This window comes from Camelus dromedarius, chromosome 28, assembly GCF_036321535.1.
Source record: "Camelus dromedarius isolate mCamDro1 chromosome 28, mCamDro1.pat, whole genome shotgun sequence".
Lineage (NCBI taxonomy): Eukaryota > Metazoa > Chordata > Mammalia > Artiodactyla > Camelidae > Camelus > Camelus dromedarius.
In genome coordinates this window covers 7,956,909-7,980,434 of record NC_087463.1, presented here as the reverse complement: position 1 = coordinate 7,980,434, position 23,526 = coordinate 7,956,909, and the positions used below count along the sequence as shown (strand labels likewise).

The window sequence follows — 23,526 nt, the reverse complement described above, 5'->3', positions numbered from 1 at the left end:
GCAGCTTACGCAGCCTTGCCTTTCGAGCTTGCATCGGGGGCAGGGGTGGAGAGGCAGCTCTGACTGTGATTTCCTTTCCTTTCTTCTTTTTCCTAATTTCCTTTCTACTGAACATTTTATGTTCAGACACTTCAGTGATGAAGCCTTTTCAAAGACACCTACTGATGCTGATCCCTAGTGAAACTCGAGAATGAATTATTAACCAGATGTCCTGTGAGCCTCATGCAAGGACCCATCATTAGAATTCATCAGAAACGAAACTGCAGTGCATTTGGGAACGGCAGTGGCCCACGGAACCTGACCCCCAGCTCTGTCACCAGATTCACTGCGCGGTCCTGGGTGCAGGCGGGGGGCTGGGGGGCTTAGTTTCCTGGTTGAGCACGATGTATTTAGAATGCTTTCCTCATGGTTTCGCATGCTGCCTAGGTGATCTCCAAGACGGATGCGCAGGGAGAGATTTCAACTTTTGCTCCACTGCCCAACACTGCCTGTTCCTCACGCTGGGCACTCGGGTGAGGCAGTCAGGTGGCCGGTGTTCTCTCCAGCTGGTCCCACTCTTGGTGTCCCCTACTCCTGAGCTTGCCCTAATCTGACCCTTTTTGTGCCACCAGCCCCAGCTTTATCCTGCACATGGCAGCCCGAGGTGACAGCTCGTCAACAGGATGAATCCTTGCCAGTGATCAGCTGGCAATGCCGCATTTCCAGGTAATAGAATGTACCCAGAGTTCCTGTCCTTCAGGGCTTTAAGTTCCTCCGAGGAGGAGCAGCTGACAGAGCTGCAGAGAACAGCCCTCGGCGAGCCAGCCACGGCTGGCTCTTTCGGGAGCTGCCCTTTATCACTTGGGTGCAAAGTGTGATGCAGGAAAACCTGCCCCGCCTGCCCTAAAAGGCATCCTTGCCTATTTCAACATTTCCAGAAATGAGTAGGAACTCCTAAGTAAGGAGATTAAAGCCACCAGAAGTTCTGCACAAATGGTTTTCAGGAACTGCAGAATGCGTGCATTATTGAAACGCAAACTGGCCAGAGGCAGGGACGGCCTGTACTTCATATGAGGCTTTCTAGAACCAGCCTACCATTGCGGGTGGGTGGGAGCCCTCGTTCTTGGTCAGAGGGGAGAGGCCCAGGCAGTTCCACAGCAGAAAGGCCCGACCTGGTGAACTGTAGGTTTTCGGGGGCAACTGTGAGAGGCTATGTTGCCCTGCCCTTTGCACACTGCCAGCTCACACATCTGCTCTGGCATCTTAGCAACTGTTCCATGGCTCTGTGACTTACTGAGCTCCAACCACGGGCCCAGCCCTGTCCTAGGTGTGGCACTGGGCACGGACCCTGCCCCCGGGACCCTGGATGCTTGTTGGGAAAACGTCTTTCCCACCAGAAGGGGTCAGGTGCAAAGCTAGGCGGGGTGTGGCTGGGATCCTGAATAGCTGGGCAATAGAGCGTATCCCTGAGTCCTGGAGGGCGCTGACCCTAGTGGCTCTTGGCTCTCGTGTGGGAGTGAGCACCTCTATAAGGTCTGAATCCAAGCAGATTTTCCCAGGCCCCAAAGACAGCTGATATGTGTGTGTCCCCTCCTGGAGTAACCTATTTATTGGCAGGTATTATTCAGGTACATCTTGCTGCCCCCTCTGTATTCTAACCCCAGTGACAACATATCCAGGGCCTCAGCCACAGGCTAGTCCTCCTGCCTGGATCAGAGGACAGATCACTTCACCCCTCTACTCCCAGACACAAATGTCTGCTTCCATCTCTGCTCACGTTAAGCTCAGTGTCTCCTACAGTGCCCTCCCTCTTTCCCTGATGATTTAAATCCAGCCAAATTAGACTTCTGACTTGACATAGTGGATTGACCAAGTGTGCTTACTTCAACTCCCCCTCTCTCATTAATTCTAAAAAATTATAAACCTACAAAAGCACAGAGAATCAGGAAAGATTTCAACACATTTAGGGAGGACAGAAAGTGAACGGAGGAATAGCATGCAGCTTAGCAGAGAGGGATGTTGACAAGAAATGTGCTGACTCAGCCTGCAGATTTCCAGGGAGCTGAGTTTGGACGTATCAGGTACCACAAAGGGCAGGGTTCAGGGCTAGGAGGGAACAGTCTGAATACAGGACTCCCCAAATCTCCTTCTGCACCCAACACAGCCATGCACCTATGCATCAGTCCCTGTCCTCAGGCAAAAGATTTCATTTTACAGAGAAGCTAAGTAAGAGAAGCTCTGACCTGGGGATACAGGCTCTCAGAAAATGAGAGAGAGAAAAACGGGTCAAAGACAAAGGGATTCAGTAGCCACGAGTGCATGCAGCACCTGGCTCTGGGTTTCTACAAACCGTCCGCTAAAAAGTACCAGGCTCCGTGGATAGTGATGGATTCCAGAATTGGGCAGAGAAAGTACTTAATAAGCCTGGAGCAACTTCTTCTGCCAGCAAGTAAGGAAGTGCTCAAAGAATAATCAGAATATTTCAGAAATACCCAGACATGAGTCTACAGAGGCTCCCATTTGTCAAATCTGGGACAATTAGAACATCAAAATAAGCAATGATAGTAGTAGATTATAATCCCTAGCGTAACAAAAATCTATAAGCCAAGACACAGAAATAAATAGAGGAAGAAGGAAATACCGTCCTTAGAGTAGAAAGCCAACTAAAATCTGTATATGAAATTAGAGAAGTTACCATTTGCCAACGATTCTGATGATATTTCAGGCCAGCATCATCAGTGAATGCTAAAACTAGTGGGTAAAAATATTATCAGAAACAGTGTAATTGCAGAGTCTCAAACACCTCTCTGTAAGATATTTATTCATTACAAAGGGAAACACAGTAACTGTGTCCTGGTGAGGCCTCGAAGCTACCACCTGAACAGGTGGTCACTGTTACGTCTCCAAGGCCACACCTTGTGCCTCCTGGTATGAGGCACCGAAGGACACAACACATGATTCAATCATGAGGAAACAGCCGACAAACCCAAACAGATGGACATTCTACAAAATAACTGGCCTGTAACCTTCCAAAAAAGTCAAGGTCATAAAAGACAAAGGAAGATCAAGCTAACATGACAATTAAAGGCAAAGTGTGATCTTGTGTTGAGTTCTAAACCAGAAAAGAAAAAAAAAAAAACCCTCTTTCTTTAGCTATAAAGGGTATCGGTGGGACAACTGGCAAAATCTAAATAAGAGCTGAAGATGACATAACCACTCTATCAGTGTTCACTTTGATGGTGAAACTCTGGTTATGTAAGAGAATGTCCCTTTTTTTTTTTTTTTAAGGAAAACACACTGAAATATTTTTTAGGGATAAAGTGGCACATATCCACAATTTATTCTTCCAACCATCAAGAAAATAATAAGAAAATTATGTAGGGAGGCTGTTAAAGCAAGCATGGTCAAATGTTAACACCGGGGGAACCCGCTGAAGGGTGTACGGAAATTCTTTGTATCTTATTTTTGCAACTTTCCTGTTGCTCTGAATGTCTTTCAGAATAAAAAGAAACATAAAGCAGGATGTAATAATGAAGTAATACTCTGACTGAAAATTTTACTAAAAATTTGATAGAACTATGTTGAGAAGATGGAAGACAGCAAAATTCGTATCTACCGTAATGGGAAATCAGCAGATAATGTTTAAATTCAATATAGCTAAAAAGAGCAGTGTAAGAATAGTATACGAGATAACAGAAATATTAGCTACTTTATATATAATTAGAAATATGGTGGCACACCAGAAAAACAAGGGGAAAAAAAGTAGCTGCTCTGAGAAATGGAACTGGTGATTGCGGAAGAATGAGGCAGGAAGTTGCTATTTTCTGTTAGAGGCCTTTTAGAATTATTTCGTTTTTGGTATTTTTTTTTTAGTGTTATTTAGCATTTTAAAAGTATTAATAATGTAGCATTATTTAATTTTTAGTATTTTTAAAAGTGTTATTTAAGTATATAATTTGTGTAAACTACAGACATGTACTACTTTTGAAAAAACTGGATAGATGGATCTAATTCGTTGGGGCCCACCTCCCCAGGAAGGCAGGAAGGCTCTCCAGCCTGAATCCCACCTGATACCAACAGGTTTGAGTGAACTGGTACTTAATCCAAGCCACAGGATGTACGAGGTGGAAATGTTGCCAGAGACCACTGGCTCTGACACTCACTCTGGAGATGAGGACGTGGAGGCAGAGGGTGAGCCACACTGGGCTGTCGGAGGCTATCACACCCCGCCTGACACCGCAGCACCTCACTTAGTGGGACGCCAAGTCCATGCAGCAGCAGCAGCCGCTCCACATAGAACACGTGGGCTGATAGCCTTGGGCCTCGTGGGACAACTGGGGACCAGAACCCTCCACGCTGCCGGCCCTCAGCATCCCTGCGCCTGTCCCAAAAGAGCATGGGGCCCCTACTCACCTCTCCCTGGATCCCTGCCAGGCGGACAGGCCTCCAGGACCCAAGAGAAACACGCTCCAAGACATAAGCAGCAACATGCTAAATTAAATTCCCCATCAGTAACGAGAAACTCAAGATTGGTGAACTCTGAGGAGTGAGAGAAGCCTGGGGATGTGGAAAAAGGGGAGGGAACAGAGCTGCATAATGGCCCCACCGTGTGACTGGGGAGGCAGAACTTCTTCCTGAACCCTCCAGGAGGTAGGTGCCAGGAGGAAAAGTGAGGGTCCTTTAGGAACACAAGAATGTATGTAATGCTATAATAATCGAATGAGGTCTTTCCTCTGGAGGCACCCCAAGAGGGGGTGAAGAGGGTACAGCGCTGGGCCCAAAAGGATGGCAGAGCCTCCTCTCCTGTTTCATAGGAAGTGGGACAGCGAGGCTCAGAGGCAGGACACAATTGCCTGTCCCTGGGCCAGGGCTCTGTCCTCATCAGCCCTCTGCTCCAAGAGTCAGAACACTGAACCTCAGTGGGAAAGGCCGGAACTGTTTTCTGGACAGATCTCAATGTTCAGCTTTGCCATCGTCTGTTTAGCTAGGCCTGCAACTACGTTACTGTTATTATTTATAGTCTATTTAACATCAACTTTTGATTATTCCCTTTGTAGACAGAAGTTAGTGTTTGTTTTTTATCTCCAGGTCAGCTTCCTCTTGCCACTAACTATGCCTCAGGGTCACTGCCGGCTGCTGGCAGAGGTTCTGCGCTCAGGGACAAACTCCCTTCACCATCAGCTGCTGTCCAGCACACCGAGGGTGACAGGTCGGCTACACACACAGCAGTGTGATCCAAAGAGAAGGGACAGAGTGACGAGCCCAGGGCTTCCCAGCCATCTCTAAACAAAAGCTGCCTCCACGTCTCCACCCCAGGTGGTGGCTCCGATCACCTGCACATGTACAGTGTCACTGGGGGCCCTGCTGAGAGTTCTGCCCTTTATGGCAAGGTAATGAGCCCCCGTAGGGGCTGACAGGTCCTCCACCTGGGTGTGGCCAGTGACAGGAGGAGGCATGTCGTTCCCAAATCACTCAACCCTTTGCAAACCCACAGACTTAGTTGCCAAATAGGGCAAGACTCTTTATCCTCCATTTGAGCAAAATAATGATAAAGAACAAATAAACAACCAAAAATTTTGTCAGCAAATAGAAGGGGATAGGTGATGTCAATTACCAGCAAAATTATCAAGAAATTATTAAGACAGGCAACAACACTGAGCCATAAACATTAAACTGGCTAAGAAGCTGGACCTTACTTGTTCCCAGCACTAGAAGAAATGCTGATTAGTTAGCTAGCACTAAGATAGCTACCACATTGCAATGGAAATGTATCAAGTCACTATGCTGTACACCTTAACCTTACACAATGCTGTATGTCAAATTGGCTCAATTTTTAAAAAAGAGAAAAAAAAATTAAGAGCCAGTTGCCTGCAAGTGGTCCTTAGGCGCTGGCTCTCACCTGGAGGGCTTGCTAAAACACAGATCACTGGGCCCTACCGCTAGGCTTGGGGGTTCCGTAGGAGTGAACTTGCATTTCTAACCAGTTCCCGAGTGATACTGAGCAATACTGATGCTGCTGGTCTGAGGACCACACACTTTGAAAACCAGTGTCCTGAGGGTTGCAAGGGGGAGTAAGATATTTTTAGCCTCCAGGATTTGGAGTGTGTGTTGTGGGGAGAGGAGCTTACGTGCAGGAGAGACACCTGGACACCTCAGTGATGTGGAGGGCAGCCCTTCTGTAAGGATACATTAAACACAGGATGAGCCCAGGAGAAGCAAAAAGGAAGTGTGTTACCAGGGAGGGCTGCACAGATAAGGTGCCTTTCGAGGAGTCATTGAAGAGCAGGTATGTGGCAGGTGGGCAAATGTAGCAGGAAGGCATTTAAGGCAGGGGACCAGTGCTGCTGGATGAGGGCCCGTCAGCTAGTCACAAGGCTAGAGCACAGGGCAGGGGCTGGCAGGAGCCTGGGAGGCCAGCAGGCACCAGGGACAAAGGAAAGGCCGGGGGTTTCCCACAAGCCTCGGGAACCACTGAAGGCTTTCTAAGCAGGGCAACAGGAAGTTTGGTAAAGCTTTTCCCTTGCTGGGTCTGAGTCTCCTTGCCCATGTCATAGGGTGATGAGCAGACGGTCTGGGAAGGCCTTTTCCAGCCCTGACATGCTGTGATTCCATGGGTGCAGAGGACAGGGTGGGGTGTCATCCAGGCAGTGGCCTCACCCTGCCAGCAACTCCTTGCAAAGCACAGGGAACCAATGGCCACTCACACATGCTTGGTCTGTCTGTCCATCTGCTGCCTCCAGGACCCTGGCCAGCCTGGGAAGTGGAGGCAGATGACTGGAGGTGTCACACACGTTGCTAATCTCTCCTGGGCCCGTCCCCCCTCCCCCCGGCTGTGCAGAGCCAAGCAGCCTGGGACTGTGCAGCGGCTCACAATGGAAGGAAGAGGGTGTAGGAGGGAGGTCCCCGGGCTGACCCTGGTATTGTTCTTGGGCCAGAAGAAAGCTTCCTCCCGCCTGGCCGCTGCAATGCTAGAGACGACGCCGGCCGGCCAGTGAGAGTCAGGACGCGTCCTGGGGGTGGGGGGCACCCGCCGTCGGGGCGGCCTGGGAGCCGGGGCTCATTCACAAACGCCTGATGGAGAGCACGTAGCCCTGCCCGCCCCCCGCCCCCTCTGCCCCGGGCTGGCGGCTGCTCCCAGAAAGGAGCTGGGGTAAACAAAAATAACCAGGTTGTCCGCCCCCAGCTCACTGCCGCCAGGAAGAAGAACGCGACAGAAATGGCATACTGGCTAATAAAGGAATAATGGATGCTTCACACCCTCAGCAACACCTTCCTCTTCCCCAGCCGTGGCTGCTCCTTCCAATGGCCAAGGAAGGAGCAGGAAGGTGCTGGACCAGGGTGCAGCCTTGTTTAACCAGGACCGGTCCAAGTCACCAGGGCATCCCCAAGACGGCAGGGGTGTCACATCAGTCCTGGAAGCTGCTCTAGGAACAGAGGGTGGGCTGCGGGCAGGGTGACCCCTCTCACCTTGGGTTTGGAGGCCTCTCCCGGCAGGACCGTTGTGTCACTGGGGAGGGTGTGTGCAGGAGGGTGGACCTGCCTCTGAGCATCACTAGCTTCGGGTCTGCTCTCAGCACTGGGTGCCTGGCACCGCTGCTGGTATGCCTGTCCCGAGCCCAAGCCATTCCGGAACAGGGTGGGGCTGGGCGGCTCTTCTTGTTTGAGATGCCCTGGGCCCTGAGATGTCCTGAGAGAGGCTGTCTTCAGTCTGGCCTCATTTGGGCCCACTACTCGCCCCCCTTACCCTAAGTGCCCCCCTCATCTGACTGACCAAGCCCTCTGGTGCCCCTCAAAGGATCTAGGGTACGGTCTGGCCCAAAGCAGGGCATGGACCAGATGACCTCTCTACTGGGGGCCAGTCCTATTTTTCAGGGATGCTGGCCTGTCCCTAACAAGGAAACTAAACTTCCTTCCCGGTCACTGTGGGAAGATGTGTACAATCCTTGGAACTCCTTAGAGGTCCCAGGAAGAGAGAATAAGGACTGGCCAGGCCCGAGGACTTGGCCCTTCGCTTCCTAAACCTTCCTTCTATTATACACTTCTTTGCTCAAGAACATTCAGTTGAGTACCTGTTTGGTCGAACCCCAAGGCTTCAAGCACTTGCCCCAACTGCTCTCTCTGCTTATAGAAATGTCCCTTCAGAACCCCCGGGCTCCCTCATTCTCTGCTGGCTCCACTTCTTCTGGACTCGCTCGCTCACTTCTGCAACCCTTGAGGCCAGGCCTTTTCTTTTTCTCTGTAGATCCACCTCCTTGGCCCATCCCTCCAGGCCCAGCTTGTGGTCTGCCTCCTACAGGAAGCACACGCGCACGGACAACCTCAAAACTGGCCTAGAATCAAGTCCTCCGAACGTCTACCAAACCCCCGAGGACAGGGGTGTTCTGTCTGTCTAGGACAGTTTCATGAAGGAGGTGAAATCTGACAGGGCCATGAAATGGGGAGATCTGGGCAAGGGGGAGGAAGGGACACACCAGGGATGAGGACGGGGTGAGCGACGGGAGGCCCCGCACACCGCAGGCAGGCAGCTTCTCTCTCAGCCCGAGGTCTACGCGGGCACACGGGGGTTCTTTTAGACCCGTCTTCAAAAAAGCTGAAGAAATTCAACCGAATCTTCACCCCTCCAGCCCCACTCCCTACCCCAAGTCACAGAAGGGACCTGCGGATGGTTCCTGAGCACGTTTCTTGTCTGTCAAGCTCACCAGGTCTGTGCTTGCTTCCAGGTGTAACTGAGCCACTTAGTAAGGCCAGGTCACACCTGTACAGTGTTCTTTGGTCATTCCATGCCCTAGTTTATATCAGACCCTCAGCAAAGCCTGGCAATGAAAGTCAAACTGATATATGACCCTACGTTACAGCTGAACTGGAAGAGTACCATTTTGGATGAACCTCAAGATGTCCTGCATGTGGATCTGAAGGGTTCTCAGACGACAAAGTGAATGAACTTCAGAATCTTGTCACCTGTTTTAACTCTGGGGACCTTTTTTTCTGTTTATACTTTAGGTCAGTGTCTGTCAATCTTTCCCTGTGAGGGGCCAGATGGGAGCTACTTCAGGCTTCACTGGCAGTAGGGTCCACGCTGCAATGACTCAGCTCTGCCTGGGGGCATGAACAGCCACAGACAGCGAACAAAGGGCGTGGCCGTGCGCCAATAAAACTTTACTTGCAGAAACAGGCTGGAGGGCTGGACTTGGTCTGCAGGTCACAGTTTGCCAACCCCTGTTTCAGACCCTAACTGCGCTAGGGAGAATGGAGGCTGTCATGTAAGGGAGGCAGGTGCTTCTGGGACCCCGTAGAACCAGAGAGCACTTGCCACCTCCAGTCCCAGCTCCCAGGATTCTGCCTCCATCTCGAGACTGTGGGAACCTGGTGCAGACTTGGCCAGTTCCCTGCTTTCTAAAACTCTTCACCCTGAAAATAATCATTTGTTGTAAAAGGACTTACAAACAACACAAATAAAAATAGGCTGGCCTCATGGCGCATGCTGCCCACCGCCGATGGGCCCTGCTACCTGGTGGTCTCAGACAGGAAACCATGGATCCAAGAACTCCTGGTCTCCTCCTTCATCGTATGGGTGCCTATTTTTATCCTGAGGGAGGAAGCACTTGGGGGGCTTCCTGGTGAGCCAGAGAACAAGGGGTTCCCTAGGTGGGTGCTCCTCACCGCTGGGGCAGGATCTGGAGTCAGCAGGCGCTGGGGGGGAGGCCACTGGAAACCTTTCTGATTAAAAACATGTAAAAATCTCTCTTCCTCTGTCAAAGGTGTCAGTAGGGGCTCTCTCTCCCTCTCCCTACCCCCTCCTCCTCTCTTTCCATTTTTAGTGCCTTCAGCAGTAGAGAGAAAAAAAAAAAGATATCCATTTTCTTGTTCTTGCTTATTAAGGAAATGACATTCACCCCTAACTTGCTGTACGTGACTGCAGTCGCCTAGAATTAGAAAATGGTTTTCCATCACCTCTTCCTACTCGTCACGCCTTACAAAGGGGCGCCAGGCTGCCTGAATTCCAATCCCACTCCCCCATTTGTACGCTGTGTGATGTGGGGCAAGGAATTGGATCTCAGGGGTTTTTTTGTCTGCAAAATGATACAGTAGTACCTATAATTTACAGGGCAGTTATAAGAATTCAGAGGTGATACATGCAGATACGTAGCTCAGATGATGCGTGATGGATGTGGGCCCCTGTGAAGGAGGCACAGGTTCTGGACTGCGGCGCTGGGGGTGAGTCCCTCTGGACAGGAGCAAGTCCAGGCTCCTTCAGTCATTCAGCCAACATTTAATGAGCCCCTGTATGAGCCCACATGGAATGCAACATTCCAGTGGGAGAATACGGGTCGCAGAATAAATACAGCATAAGCGTGATCAGTGCTATGGAGAAGAATAAAGTGTGTGTGTGTGTGATCTGGGGAGTGCGGAACAGGGTGTTCAAAAGGACGTACTGATCAGAGACAATATCGTCTGTAAAGAGATGAGTAACCACACACTCCACGGAGACGATGTAAAGGTAAGTAAGATAAGAAAAAGCAAGCCCCATCACAGCTCCTGGAGACTGGCGGGCACTCCACTCTGCCAGCATTTGCACTGCGACGCAGTCATGGCTAGATGCTTGTTACGGGGACATTAGGAGAGTGAATGTCCTGGTTCCCTGGAAAGGCAGCGGCCCCTGCATTTAAACTCAGTTCATCATGACTAAGACAGTGCCCGGTCCACAGAGAGGTGCCTAGTCAATACTGGTGGACTCAGTTAATGAAGTTGGACCGTACCTCCCGTGGGACCAAGAAGGGACATGAAGCAGCACTTGGGTAAGAAGACAGGCCTGGGGTTGTGACGTGGGACTCAGTTTTTACACGACTGTGCCCCTTGGCACCTCAGGATACTTTAATAATCCTTATGCTTGTGAGTTAGCATATCTTGGGTTTCCAGAAGACTTGGCAACAGAGCTGGCATAGCTCTAGGGAACGATAAAGTCATTCCTTCCCTTCTGGAAGGCTAGGAACGGGGCTACAGCAGCTTCAGTCCAGTGTGGGGTGTCCCCTTCCCACCTGAACCCTGAGTCCACACAGCAACAGCGCCACCTGCTGGACGGGCAAGGCTGCTCCTGCATCTGCCACCATTTTTATTCCTCTAAGCACTCAGTGGAGCAGGGGAAACCCGGCCGCCATTCTGGAGGGCAGTTGACTTCCATTCTGAAAGCTCATTTATCCCTCAGATTCCTGGAGTTGGGGGGTGGGCGGTTCCCTCCCTGTCCTTATTCTGGACCAAACAGGGGAATGGGGTGCCTAACTCCAAGTCTCACTGTCCTCCCCGCCTTTAGTTGGTCTCCTGTCCTCTCTCTGGGTCCTGTGTGAAGAGAGGGCCTTGGACACACTCTCAGGAGGTCAGACATCCCACCTGAGTTAGTTAAACTCCTGCTTCAGTGAGTGCGCCCTGCCGACCTCACAGCAGGGGGCTTTACACACCGCGTGCTTTACTAAACTAGGTCAGTCACCAGAGCAACGGACCCGACCAGGTCAGAGTGAGCTCGCAATTAACTGCAGACGGACACAGAATTTAGCTTCAAAATTTCCTAACAGGAAGGCAAAAAGGGAAACAAGTTGGGTTATGCAGTTCCTATTGTCAGACAAAAGGCAGCAGATGTAACGTTTGTCTGACAGCGGATCCAAAGAAAGATGATCAAAATGTGTCCTTTTAGAAAGCCTTGGGCAAGACACGAGCTACTTCAAAAACGTCTCTCCACTGGGGTTTTGTACAAGACGCAGAAGCATCCAAGGCCGTGTCTGGAGAAGGAGGCAGTGTTTCTGGGGAGAGGGGTGCCCTGAGGCTGTAACCTGAGGAGGTGCTCAGGAGAAATTGCTCAAGTTACCACACCTCAGGGGGAGGGAGGCCAGGGTGGTGTCTGGGCTGGAGGTCCTGAGCCAGAGGGGAAGGCCAGAGCCCCTTCAAAGGTGCCTCCCTTGCCTTCCCAGTGAACTCAGTCAGTTTGTGGAGCTCCGCCTCTCCCCCTCGGCACAGCCGCAAGCGCCTGTCCTCCCAAGGGCAGAAGCCAGCACTCCGTAACTCCCAAGCCCCACACAGCAGGTGCCGCCCCTGCAGGCCCAGGTGAGGCCACCCGGTGTGGGAAAGGCCACCAGCACCCCTCACTCCGCGGGCAAGCATCCTCCTTGTCTGTGCAGCTGATAGAGGCTTAACCGGTGTGCCCTCCCCGGAGCTGCCACGTGTTCCCAGGGGTCTGAGGACTGGAGGGGTTGGGGGGCGGGGCGTCCCTGGAGGAATGTCAGGCCCCCTGTGTGCTGCCTCCTGCTCTGCCCCTTGTTCTGGGGAGGAACGGCCTGAGCCTGGAAGGCCTGGGTCATCTTGGGGACAATGTTGAGGACCATACTTGCATGCTTAGAACCAATGAGGCAAGGACACCTTTTGCGGCTGGGGACAAGGAACTTCCCACTGCAAACGTGACTGTGGAGCATCGGGAATGGTGCGCTGGTGCCCTCTAGTGGGAGTAGATCACAGTGCAGCCATCTGTCCCACGTGGCCTCTGGACCGGCCACACAAGATTACAAATGATGGGTGGCTGGAATGTCCACACCACTGTGCCAACACGGCAGGCTGGCCCCCCAGGACTCCCTTCTGAGCCCAGTTGTACGGGTTTCAGCTTCTGCCCTGCCCTATGGTTTCACCACCTGGAACAATGATGGATGTCCTCCCGAAGCCATGTCACCACACTCAGAGCCTCCAGCTGCATTCTCCAGTCAGAGCTCTTGGGGAGCAGAGCCAGCCTCAGCTCACCCGAGGCTGCTGAGCACTTGCAGGCGCTAGAATCTGGCTGCTGGCTTTCGCCCATCCTGGCTCACTTACTCACTTGTTCTTCACCCTCCGCTACTGCTACAGGGAGCGGACTGGGGGACAGCCAGCGTTACCAGCAGCAGCCTTTACTAACCAACTAAATGCCTTTCATGGGTGAAGAACTGCCCAGAGACGTAGGCATCTACCATCCACCCTGCGGCTCCAGGTGCTTGGGTGGATCCAGGGGCTGAGTCCCAGCAATGAGGGTTCCTGGAATCATCCCTTACTGTGGAAATATAACCAGGTGGGGCCATCAGGGATAGAGTCCTCGGTTTTTTTGGCCAGAGTGGGGAGTGGACAGGCACCCAGGTGTCAGCACTCGCACCAGGACCACTCATGTAACATGTGCCCATGTGTGACTCCCAGTGAGATAAGCTAGAGCACCCGAAAGTCTACAATAGGTATTAAGCTGGGGGAGACTGGGGCCCTCTGCTCCCTACTCGGCCATTCTCTCAAGCCCTAGGCTGCAGAGACTATGCGGCCCTGGGGAGGCAGGTGGAGTAGGCAGGGAGGGGACCAGACTTCCCTCTTCCCTCATGGAACTGAGGACTCTGACCTGGCCAAGGCACCAGTGTCCACCAAGGCATTTATGCCTGCAACTCTGCATTGCTGTCATCCGTGTATATGTCTCGTTTCCTCTAGACTGTGCCCCTCCTGGGCAACTGTATCTTATGCAATTCTCTCTCTCCCTAAAAAGCTAGTGCAAAACACTCATCATGAAGATGAATTAAGCAAGTAAGAAAAAGAACGAAGACAGTGGGGCTGAGGCACAACTGCTCCCCACCCCTGCCAGCCCCTTTGCTGTTGGGCGGGGTCACGTGACTAGTTCTGTCCAATGGGCTAAGTGCAAGTGACACTTCTGGGTCAAAAAAGCATTTGAGACCCAGAGCATGACCCTCCAGTGCTCTTTGCTCCTGCCAGGGCCACTGTGGGCTGAGATGATAGGACCACAGAATGGAATCCAACTGGACCTTTGAGCCCCACTTTGGAAAGAAGCTGCCCCAGAGGGTGGCTGGACCCTCGGCAGAATCTCAGTAAGTGAGAAATAAGATTCTGGATGCCGTGGAGATTGAAGGCTTCCGACTCTACCCCAAGAATGTATGCTCCAGAGGAGGGTTTGCGTTCGCGATTATGTGAAGGGAGGACCTTTGGGGACTGCCATTGTAAGTCTCATGTAGGAATTTAAAAAGCCAAAACAATTATTTCTTTGTGGTATGTAAAAGGAAAGTTTTAACAAAACAAAACCCCACCCTTTGAGAATTTTTATTAACTCTTTACTCAATAATGCAGGTCACACTCTGTGGAAGGTATGTTTTTATACTTCACTGCAGCAGGGATTCATTCCCAGCCAGAGCAATAGTCATGACTTCACATGGAACCAGTAAATATGGATTGTTTTTAATAAAAGGAAGCCTGGAAATAAAGCTGCCCATCCAATTGCAAATACTGATTATAAGATACAGCCACTGGACACTCATTCATGATTCGAAATTCTTTCTATCATTATTCAAGAAAGTGTTTTTAATCATGTTAATACTTTTTTTTGGAGATGGAAGAAAAGAAGATCCTGTGTGTGAAGCCTCTGAGATTTGGGGGTTTGTTTAATTCTGTGCTGTGGCCTGTAGTATCCTAACACAGCAGATGACTGAAAAATCCTGTTTCATTAAAAAAAAAAAAAAAAAAAAAAAAAAAACGGCAGGCATGCCCCGGAAATCACCAAGAGCATAACCAGGTTCATGTCAAAGCTCTGCTGGGAAGTGGTCAGAAAACTCATGGGCAGAAGGATGGAGTGAAAGTCGAGACAAACATCCTACCTCTCTTGGACCCTACAGGCAGCCACGTGATGCCTCTTGAAGGGATAACCTTCAGCAATCACTCGTTCAAGAGCGCCTGGTGCTGGGTTATGAAGATCAATGAAATGTGGCCCCAGCCCTCCTGCAGCCTGCGGTCCAGGAAGGGAGTCTGATGAGTAAATAAGCAGGTGCAATGTGATGGGAGCCGTAACACGGGGCGGGAGCAGGGGGTCTGGGGAACTGGGCAGGTGGACCCTTGGACTCTGCCCTGTGCATCTGGGAGGGCATCCTGAGGCAGGACAAGGGGTCCATGGGGCAGAGAAAAGGGGAGCTGGATTTCCAGGCAGAGGGACTGCCTGTGAGAAAGCAGAGAGACGAGAGAGTGGGACAGGCTGGGGGCAGGGGGCCCAGCGGCAGCACAGACAGGGTGGGCCGAGCCCGGGACACAGGCCCAACAGGTGGGCATATCACAGAGGCACCTGTCTGCTGAGGAGTCTGCACAGGGAAGGGGGCTGGGTCAGAGATGGCAGCCCAGGTCTGGGGGGTGGAGAGATGTAGGCAAGAGTGCCCGGCAGCTTGAAAGCTCCTCTTCTTCTGGGTGGAAGAAGTGAAAGGCAGGTGGCCACAAGCTTCAGGCCAGCCTCCTCCCTTCATCCTCCTGCTTCCCTTCCTTCATGCCTCCAGGTGGGGGGGAGGCAGTGAGTTTCTTTCTCCTCCTCAAACCCTCTTCTGTCTGAGAAAGTCTCTAGGAAGCCCGTTCATCTCTGCGCAGGCCCCTGACTGCTGCGGAAGGGCTGGGGTCTCTAGGCTATTGGTGGGGGGAGGCTTTCCCTCCCACCCAGTGGCCTTCAGCTGGGTGCGTGGTGTCTCCTGGGTGTATCTGGGAATGGAAGGTGTTTTTGGTGGTCACCATGACTGCCCTCTCCCCGGTCACTGGCATTCACTGATTGAAACTGGGAGCACTAAATACCCTGCACGTGCCAGCCAGGTCTGTGCAACTCAGATTTGTCCCACCCCAGATGCCAACAGCTAGGCCAGCTGACCTTGAGAACCCAAGGTCAAACAACAGAACCAGCCGGCCCTGCCTCTGAGGGGCTTTGAAAAACAGTAGGCAAACTCAGAAAAAAATCTTTCCAGTGTGCTCTCACAGGACCCCAAATTCTATCACCAGAGATGTTTGTTTTGGGACCAGGAGGCCTGCTGGCCTTGTCCTAATGTTACCATGGGAAATGCAGACCCCCAAGGAGAGGTCAAGTCACGGCCATTATCAGCTCCAACGTTAGGTTTTCAGCCCTCGTGGATCATGTTGATGAAACTGCAGATTTTGTCTGACGCTTTCACAAATACGGATCCCTGGGTATAATTCAGTGGGTGCGGTCACCAGCCTCCAGGATGGCCCCCGAGTGTCACACCTTTGTCGTCCCTTCTAAATTGTACCAGGTTGTGCAATCAACATCTGGCACATGGCACGGGGAGAGAATGTCGCTTCTGAGATTAGATTAGAAAAGATGAGGACTTCTGTGTTGGAGGCTCTCCACTCACTCAGCCATTATATGTCTGTAGCTGTCTGTCTGTCTGTCTCCCCCGCCCCCTCTTCCTCTCTCCTTGTCCCTCAGGTACTTTGCTTCGGAGGAAGCCAGCTGCCATGTTGTGATACTTAAGCAGTTTACGGGGAGGCTCTCTCCATAAATGGGGATGAACGAAGCTTTCTGCCACCAGTCAGGGTAAAGCTGAAGGCTCCTGCCCTCTGCTGTGTGAATCACCGTGGAGGTGGGTCCTCCAGCCTCAGTCAAGCCTTCAGATGACTGCAGCCCCAACTGACACCTTGATTCCATCCTTGTGAGAAACCCTGGGCCAGAACCACCCAGTGAAAATGCTCCCTGATTCCTGACTCTCAAAAATTGAGTGTGATAATAAATTTAGGCTGTTAAATTTTCAGCAATTTGTCACACAGCAATAGATAACTAATACAGGGGATCTAGGGTAAGACCCAGAAAGCTGTAGATTTGCTCAGGGACTTATCTGCTGGTAATTTTCTGCGGGCAAAGCTGGGAAAGTCTGTGGGGGGTGTGTGTGTGTGTGGTGTGTGAGAATCAAAGCCCCTCCACTGCGTGGATCCTGACGGGGAATGGAGATCAGAGGTGAAGACCCCCACTGCCGGCAGCCTCTAAGAGCTTATGTCTCAGCTGGGCCCTGGAGGCCAGGAATGCTTGTTCCTGCAAGAGGGAAAGCCCTGGAATATGAAACCTGAGTGGGACCTTGGTCTGACAACTTTCAAAATTTGTTTAGTAGTGGGACCATCTCTTCAAATGAAACCATTTGCAGAAATCTGGTTTAGAGACACAGACAGAGCAGTTCTGGGTGAGCCTTAGTGGGGGTCCCCTCGAGTCGGCTTCTATAACCAACCTACTCCCCACCCCAGCAGCAGCCCTGAGGCACCTCTGGAAAACTCCAGAGCATCACAATTTGCAAACCTCTGATCTGTTCTAACAGTGTCATTTTACTGATGAGTAAACTGAGGCCCAAGGGGGGAGGTCACGTGGCATGTCCATGGTAGACGCCAAGAATCTGATTCTCATGCCCTCGGATGCGATCTCTCTACACTCCTTGGGAAGCCACTCAGGGTAGGGATGGGGTACAGGAAATTGCTCCCTCTCCCACCTCCTAACAAAAGGGGACCCCATAGCCTGTCCACCACCAGAGGGAGCACCTTCTATGTGCCTGGCAGTGTTCCCAGTGCTTCACGTGAGTCCATGTTTTCAATCTTCCCAACCATCCTAGGAAGCAATTACTGTTACTGTCCCATTTTACACAGGAGGACACGGAGGTGGAGTCAGTAACTCACCCGACTCCCTGGCTAGTCAGTGGCAGGGCCCGGATTCCATGGGGTCCAGACACCAAGCCCTTAACGCCTGCACTCTGCTGCCTCCCCCCAAGTAAGGGCCCAGCTCTCTTCTCCCTTCTAGTGGGAATGAAAGGCCCTCTGCTCCCCGAGGGGCTGGAAGAAGTAGTCATACCTGTTACTCAAAGGCCACTGGGGGTCAACACCTCACTAGGGAAGGGGGCTCCTCCCCCAGATCAGTGTCTCTCAAATGTATTTTTTTCTATCAGTGATGGATGCGGCAGGTGTCTAGGAGCAGAGCGGTAAGTAGTGATTTTGGAGTACTTTACCTTTTCTCTTTTGCACGAGGGCTAGCTTTGTATTAGCTGTGATAATTTAATACAGATCCAGGCCAAAGGGTAATTCGTGAGCAGACACTCCATGCCTTTGACCTTCATACCATGGCGCACGCCCTGTTGATTATTTTTCTCTCAGACATGGGGAAGTTGTAAGAACGGTACAGAGAACCTCCCTGCGCTCCGCCCTCAGATTCCCTGACTGTTAGCACTGCACCACATTTGCCCCCTCTCCATCCCTGGGTCTGTACACCCATTATCAGCCATCTTTTTCTAAACCATTTGAGGATAAGCTGCAGACATGAGGCCATATATCCGTCAAATATTCCAGTGTGTAGTTTTCAAAACCAAGGATGTTCACTGACATAAACATCATACAGCCCCCAAGTCAGGGCACTTTTATCCAGGAAACACTGCTGCCTGCCCCCCACAGACCCCAATTCACATTCTCCGATGGTCCAACAGGTCTCTATTTCTTCCTGGTCCAGGATCTCAGAAAGGAACCTGTGTTACATTTAGCTGTCTGCCCCTTGGATCCTCTCCAATCTGGAAGATTCCTCAGTCTTTCCCTGTCTTTCATGTCCAAACAGTTTTAGAGAATGGTCCTCCCACTGGGGTCCTCATGACCAGATGCAGGCTGTGCTTTCTTGGCAGGAACCCCCCAGAAACGACGCTGGGCTTTCTCTGTGCAGCACATCGGGGGCGCATGGTGTCTACCCATCCCACGCTAGTGATGTTAACCTCGATCACCCGGTCAGGTTGGAGTCGGCCAGGTTTCTCCACCTTAAAGTCACCACATCCCCCCTTGTAATGAGGGGAGCCCTACGTGTGCCCCAGTCTGGCACCCAGAGAGTTTCCAGTCACAACGCAGGGAGGAGTCTAAACAGAGCCTAGTGGGCTCAGTAAGTTAAGGGGAAAGAGTTTAAAATTCAAGGAGTCCAAGGCCACTAGAAGTTGGAAGGCAGCGTACCAGGGAGGAGAAAGCTGCTCAGAGAAAGAAATCCAGAAAATACATGCCCTCAGTCTGCGGCTGAGCACCCATATGTGCGTGTGTATAAAGAAACTTCCAGGACTGGTGAAAAGCTACCTGCGAGGAACAGATGGAACGATCCCCTGAAATCACACACGGCTGGAAATAGTTCGTATTCCCAGCAGACAGGGTGGAAATACCTCTAGGAACACAGGGCATCAGGTGGCAACTTCAGAAGGGTACCGCCTCAGTAGTAAAGCAAGATTTTCCCTCAATTAAATGTTTCCCCCCTAACAAAACTTAAAGAGCAAGCCTTGAAAAGATCAAACTGTTTTGAAGTAACAGTGTTCTGGAATAAAGTTCAAAATATTTAAATGAATAATAATAATATTTTAAAATAGCTGGCATCCAACAATGCCAAATTCCTAATATCTTGCATCTAATATAAAATTACCAAGCATGCAAGGGAAAATATGATCCACACCCAAGGGAAAGATCGGTGAACAGTAACAGACTTTGAAATGACAGGGATGACAGAATTAGTAGGGAGTCATTAAAACATCTATCATAAAATATTCCATATATTTAAGAAGATAGGGGAAAGCATGAGCATAAAGAGGAGAGAAATGGAAAATAAATACAAAAAAAATCATGCTGAACTTCTAGAGTTGAGCAATACAGTATCTGAAATGAAAAATATACAGGACGGGATTAACAGTAGATTAGACGCTGCGAGAAAAGATGAGTGAACTTGAAGACATAGCAATAGAAACTATCCAAAATGTAACACAGAAGAAAGACTGGACAAAAAATAAAAAAGCCAGCAGAGCTTTGGTGAGCTATGGAAACCTGTAAAGAAGCAGAGCATGCATATATTTGGAATTGCAGGGGGTGAGTTCTGGGGGAAGTGAGGGGGATAATGGCTGAAATGTTTCCAAATTTGATGACACTACAAACCTACCGATCCAAGAAGCTCAATAAACTCCAAGTGGAAGAAACACAAGGAAAAGTCGGCCCAAGTCACATCCTCAACAGACTGCTGAGGCTTTCCCCGTGCATCCTATTGCCCCCCATGGGTAAGCGCAGGCATGGACACCGAACAAAAAAGAGGGAAACACCCAGAGGGAGTGGGAAGAGAAGAGCGGATGCAGGTGACAGTGTAAGAGAGACTCAGAAGAGAGAAGGAAACGGCGACGGGGTGAGTGTGGTGGCAGGTCACCGCAGGGCAGGCTGTCACCGAGGAGGGTCTGCTGCTCCCTCCTCTCAGAGGCCCAACCTCATTCCTGGAAGCAGCTACTTCCTACTGCTTCTGCTCAGAAGCATCCAGCACTGGAGGCATCTAAGGACCTAGATTTGCTGTCTCTTTGCTGAATAAATCCTCTTGTCCTGGATTCAGGGGCAGGAGCCCAATCACTGACAAAATCAGCAAGAACAGCAGACACCTGGAGGCTGGCACGATGCCTCCACCTTTCAAAGGCTTGAAAATAGCCCTGACCACATTCAAAACCGCGGCAGCCCTGCCAGTCCCACCGGAACACACTGCAGGACGCGTCACCTCAGAGGTTTCAGGTCAAGGGGCAGAAGCTTCCAGGTGTGCTGAGTGGCTAGGGCATGGGCCGTTTCCTCTCTGGGGGGTGTCAGGTCCGCCACCTGCAGCACAGCTGAGAGTGGGCGGCCGCACACACATCACAGGGGGGCACTCTGCACCAAGGCAGGTCCGCACCCCAGCCCACCTGCCACTGCAGTACATCCAGTCAGACCCTGCTGGACCAAGGGGCCCTGCCCAGGCCGAGGGCAGAGGGAGAGGGTGCTGTTGGAGACTCCGCCCCTGCACCTACCTGCCAGGCCGGGAGGACCTTCTCGATATCATTCAGGTTGATTCCATCCCCATCTTCCAACTTCCCTTTTCCACACCTGGACCAGAAAAGACATAATGGCACTGAAAGCTCATTCATGCATCCCGTCCCAGCCCAGCAAGCAGGAAGAGCAGTGACGATCGGGAGTCACCAAGTCCTGCTGTCCCTCAAGGCTGCAGAATCAGCCCTGTCCCACGGGGGAAACAGCCCTGGAGAGGCACACCCTCCTCCCCAAGGCCTGGCAACCTAGGCCTTTCCTTGAGGACAAAGGACTCTGTGCAGGCAGGAATGCTGAGACCAGCCTGGGGCAGGGAGGGCACCAATGCAACATCCAACCCCTAGGGACGCAAAAGGGTACCAGAGTTCCCCTTCATCTTTCCAGGCTAAGCTCTTTGCCGATGAATGCCCCACAGCCTGTCACAGCTCCTGCAAAAAGCCCACCATCTTGCCGGGTTACAACAAAGGGAAGGTGAATGAACAGAGAGACCAAGCAACTTTCTTGAGGTCACACAGCTCCCAACGGGGCTTATTCCCTCCTTGGCCTGACTTTTGGACCAGTCCAGCAAGCCCGCTCAGGTACTGGTGCCGTGTCTTCACATCCCTTGTGGGTGAACGCACTTCCAGGCCAGAGGTACTGAGCCCGGTTCACTGGCAAAGGTCCACACCCGCTGCATATTTAAGGGTGTGGACTCTGGATCCGGACTGCGGGGGTTGGAACCCCAGCTGCAGCCCTTACTAACTGAGTGCCCCTGCACAAGTCACTTTCCCGCTCCGTCATCAGTTTCCTCATTTGTAAAATGGTGATAATTACTAGCGCCTAACATCATAAGGGGCTGGAGGATTCGTTAATGTATTGAGGTGCTTAGAACTGTGCCCAGCATATGGTCAACGCTATATATAAAGGTATATGGAGAAAACATATTATCAAGGTAAATACAAGCAATAATTAAATAAAATTATAATAAAATAAAAGATAAGATAAATATAGTGGTGCCACTCCTATTACTGCCGTTGCTGTTGTTACGGGGGCGGCACGCAGCGCAGTGACTGGTCAGCGTGGATTCCAGAGCCAGCCCAGCCTCGTGCATGTTCCTCAGTTTTTCTGGGTCTCCTAGTTTCCTCATCTGTTGAAGTGAAGTTAATAACAACTCTCGCCTCCCTGGGTCGTAGTGCGTTTTGGAGAATACAGACAAGCAGGACTGGACGTGGCACATGCCCAGTGCACAGTCAGTTACTACTGCTATTATGTGCTGTTATAATTGGTCCAGGTATGGTGAGGGCTGCCTGATGGTTCGCGGCAGCATTTTCCAGCTCCGGAGTTGATGCAACTCTCAAGTCTCAGAGTAATCAGTTCATTTGATCAAATATTTGCCAAGCATCTCTTGGGTCTGTGGCCCTGTCAGCCTTTCTTGGAGTTGTGGGAAATTCCACGTGGCTCCTGCCCTCAGGCAGCTCACAGCTCTTATCCAGTCCTAAGACAGTCTAACAGGGCAGCGAGCCTGAGCACCAGTAGGGGGCAGCATGAGCTAAGTGTCATGAAAGTCCTATGGCCAGAGGAGCCCTGGAACCCCAAGGAAGAGAAATGGCATGGCCGCAAACCCCAGCTGGGCTAGGGTGGAAGGGGTGGGGGATATGATTGATGCCCCGTCCAACACGCTCATCTGTTCATGGGGGCTCGGCTGGGGCTGGGCGCTCCGTGTCACAGCACAGTGGCAGTGCTCTGTCAGGGGCAAGTGAGGGCGCTGCAGGACCCAGGGGGGCAGCATCCAGAGTGGTCTAGGGTGGAGGGACGAGAGGTGGGATGTGAGCTGGCCCAGCAGAGAATCTGGGAGAACATCCTAGGAGAGGGCAGCAGGGCAAGGCCTGGAGCTGAAGTGCAGGCATGTTGCCTGCAAGGAGGTCAGGGTTCTTGAGGCTGGAGTCAGGTGGGGGGTGGTGGTGAGGGGTGGGCCAAGGGGCCAGGTGGTGCTGGAGGGCAGGGCTGGAAGCACAGCTAGGTTCTGGCAGGCAGAGCTGGGCTGGGAGGACTGGAAGGGGACTTTTGCCCTCTCCGCCCCCACCCCGGTGATGATGTGTAAGGCCGCAGAGAAGGAGGTAGGGGGAGGTCTGGAAACATCCAGCAGCCTTTCAATTAACAGATCTGCCTGGTAGAGACAGGCTGGCCCGGGAAGGCACCAATTGCTCGCAGTCACTTGTTCTTGTGTGTGCCTTGGCAGTGGGGGAGGAGGGAACTTGGGGCTCTCGCAGGCTGGAACAGCTGACACCCCCCTCCCCCAGGTCACGTGAGTGGATAGCACACCTCTGGCTCCAACCACCCTCCCGCACCAGCCTAGCACAGCCCAGGCACAGCCTCTCATTCTCCCCTCAGCAGCCCCTAGGGTGGGCAGGGATGGCTGCTGTCCCCCCAGGCCCGCCCTGTCTGGGGCTCAGAACTCCCTGGAGGGACTGCAGGTTCGGAGGGCAGAAGGATGCTACAGACCAGCTGAGTCACTGCTGCCAACGGGGTTGCCAAGGCAACAGCCTTCTCTGATTTCTGTCCCTTCCTGGAAACATGGGCTGCGGGAAGCCTTGGCAACCGAGAGGTACCCCTGCTTCCGAGGGCTGCTGCAGTGGCTGGGCACGTGGAGCCCATCCCCAGCACTGCCGGACTCTGAGGGTGACGCAGTTCCTGGCTCAGCCACAAGGTGGCCACAGGATGCTGCACCCAGACTCCCCAGGAGCCTGGGAGAACCATAGGTCTGCGGGAGACACCAGGGACTGTCAGCAAATCTGGCAGCCTCCTCTGAGTGGGTAAACTTGCTGGTGAGTGGGCATGGCAGGACAAAGGAAAAAGGAGGGATGGGGAGAGGATGAAGTCCCCTGGGAAAGTCTGATATGAATGATGGGCCTCTGCCCAGAAACAATACAGATGCACATA

At 51.9% G+C, this 23,526-nt stretch overlaps 1 protein-coding gene across 7 annotated transcripts in view; it reads right to left on the bottom strand.

Annotated features, from left to right (window-relative positions):
- The window catches only part of CTIF (cap binding complex dependent translation initiation factor), a 282,841-nt gene that overhangs the window by 153,797 nt on the left and 105,518 nt on the right, over nt 1-23,526 (bottom strand). For all 7 annotated transcript variants that reach the window (XM_031441944.2, XM_031441948.2, XM_031441951.2 and 4 more), the window contains one exon: nt 20,592-20,667. In XM_031441944.2, coding sequence (XP_031297804.1) covers nt 20,592-20,667 — 76 coding nt within the window. The remainder of the gene's footprint in view (nt 1-20,591; nt 20,668-23,526) is intronic.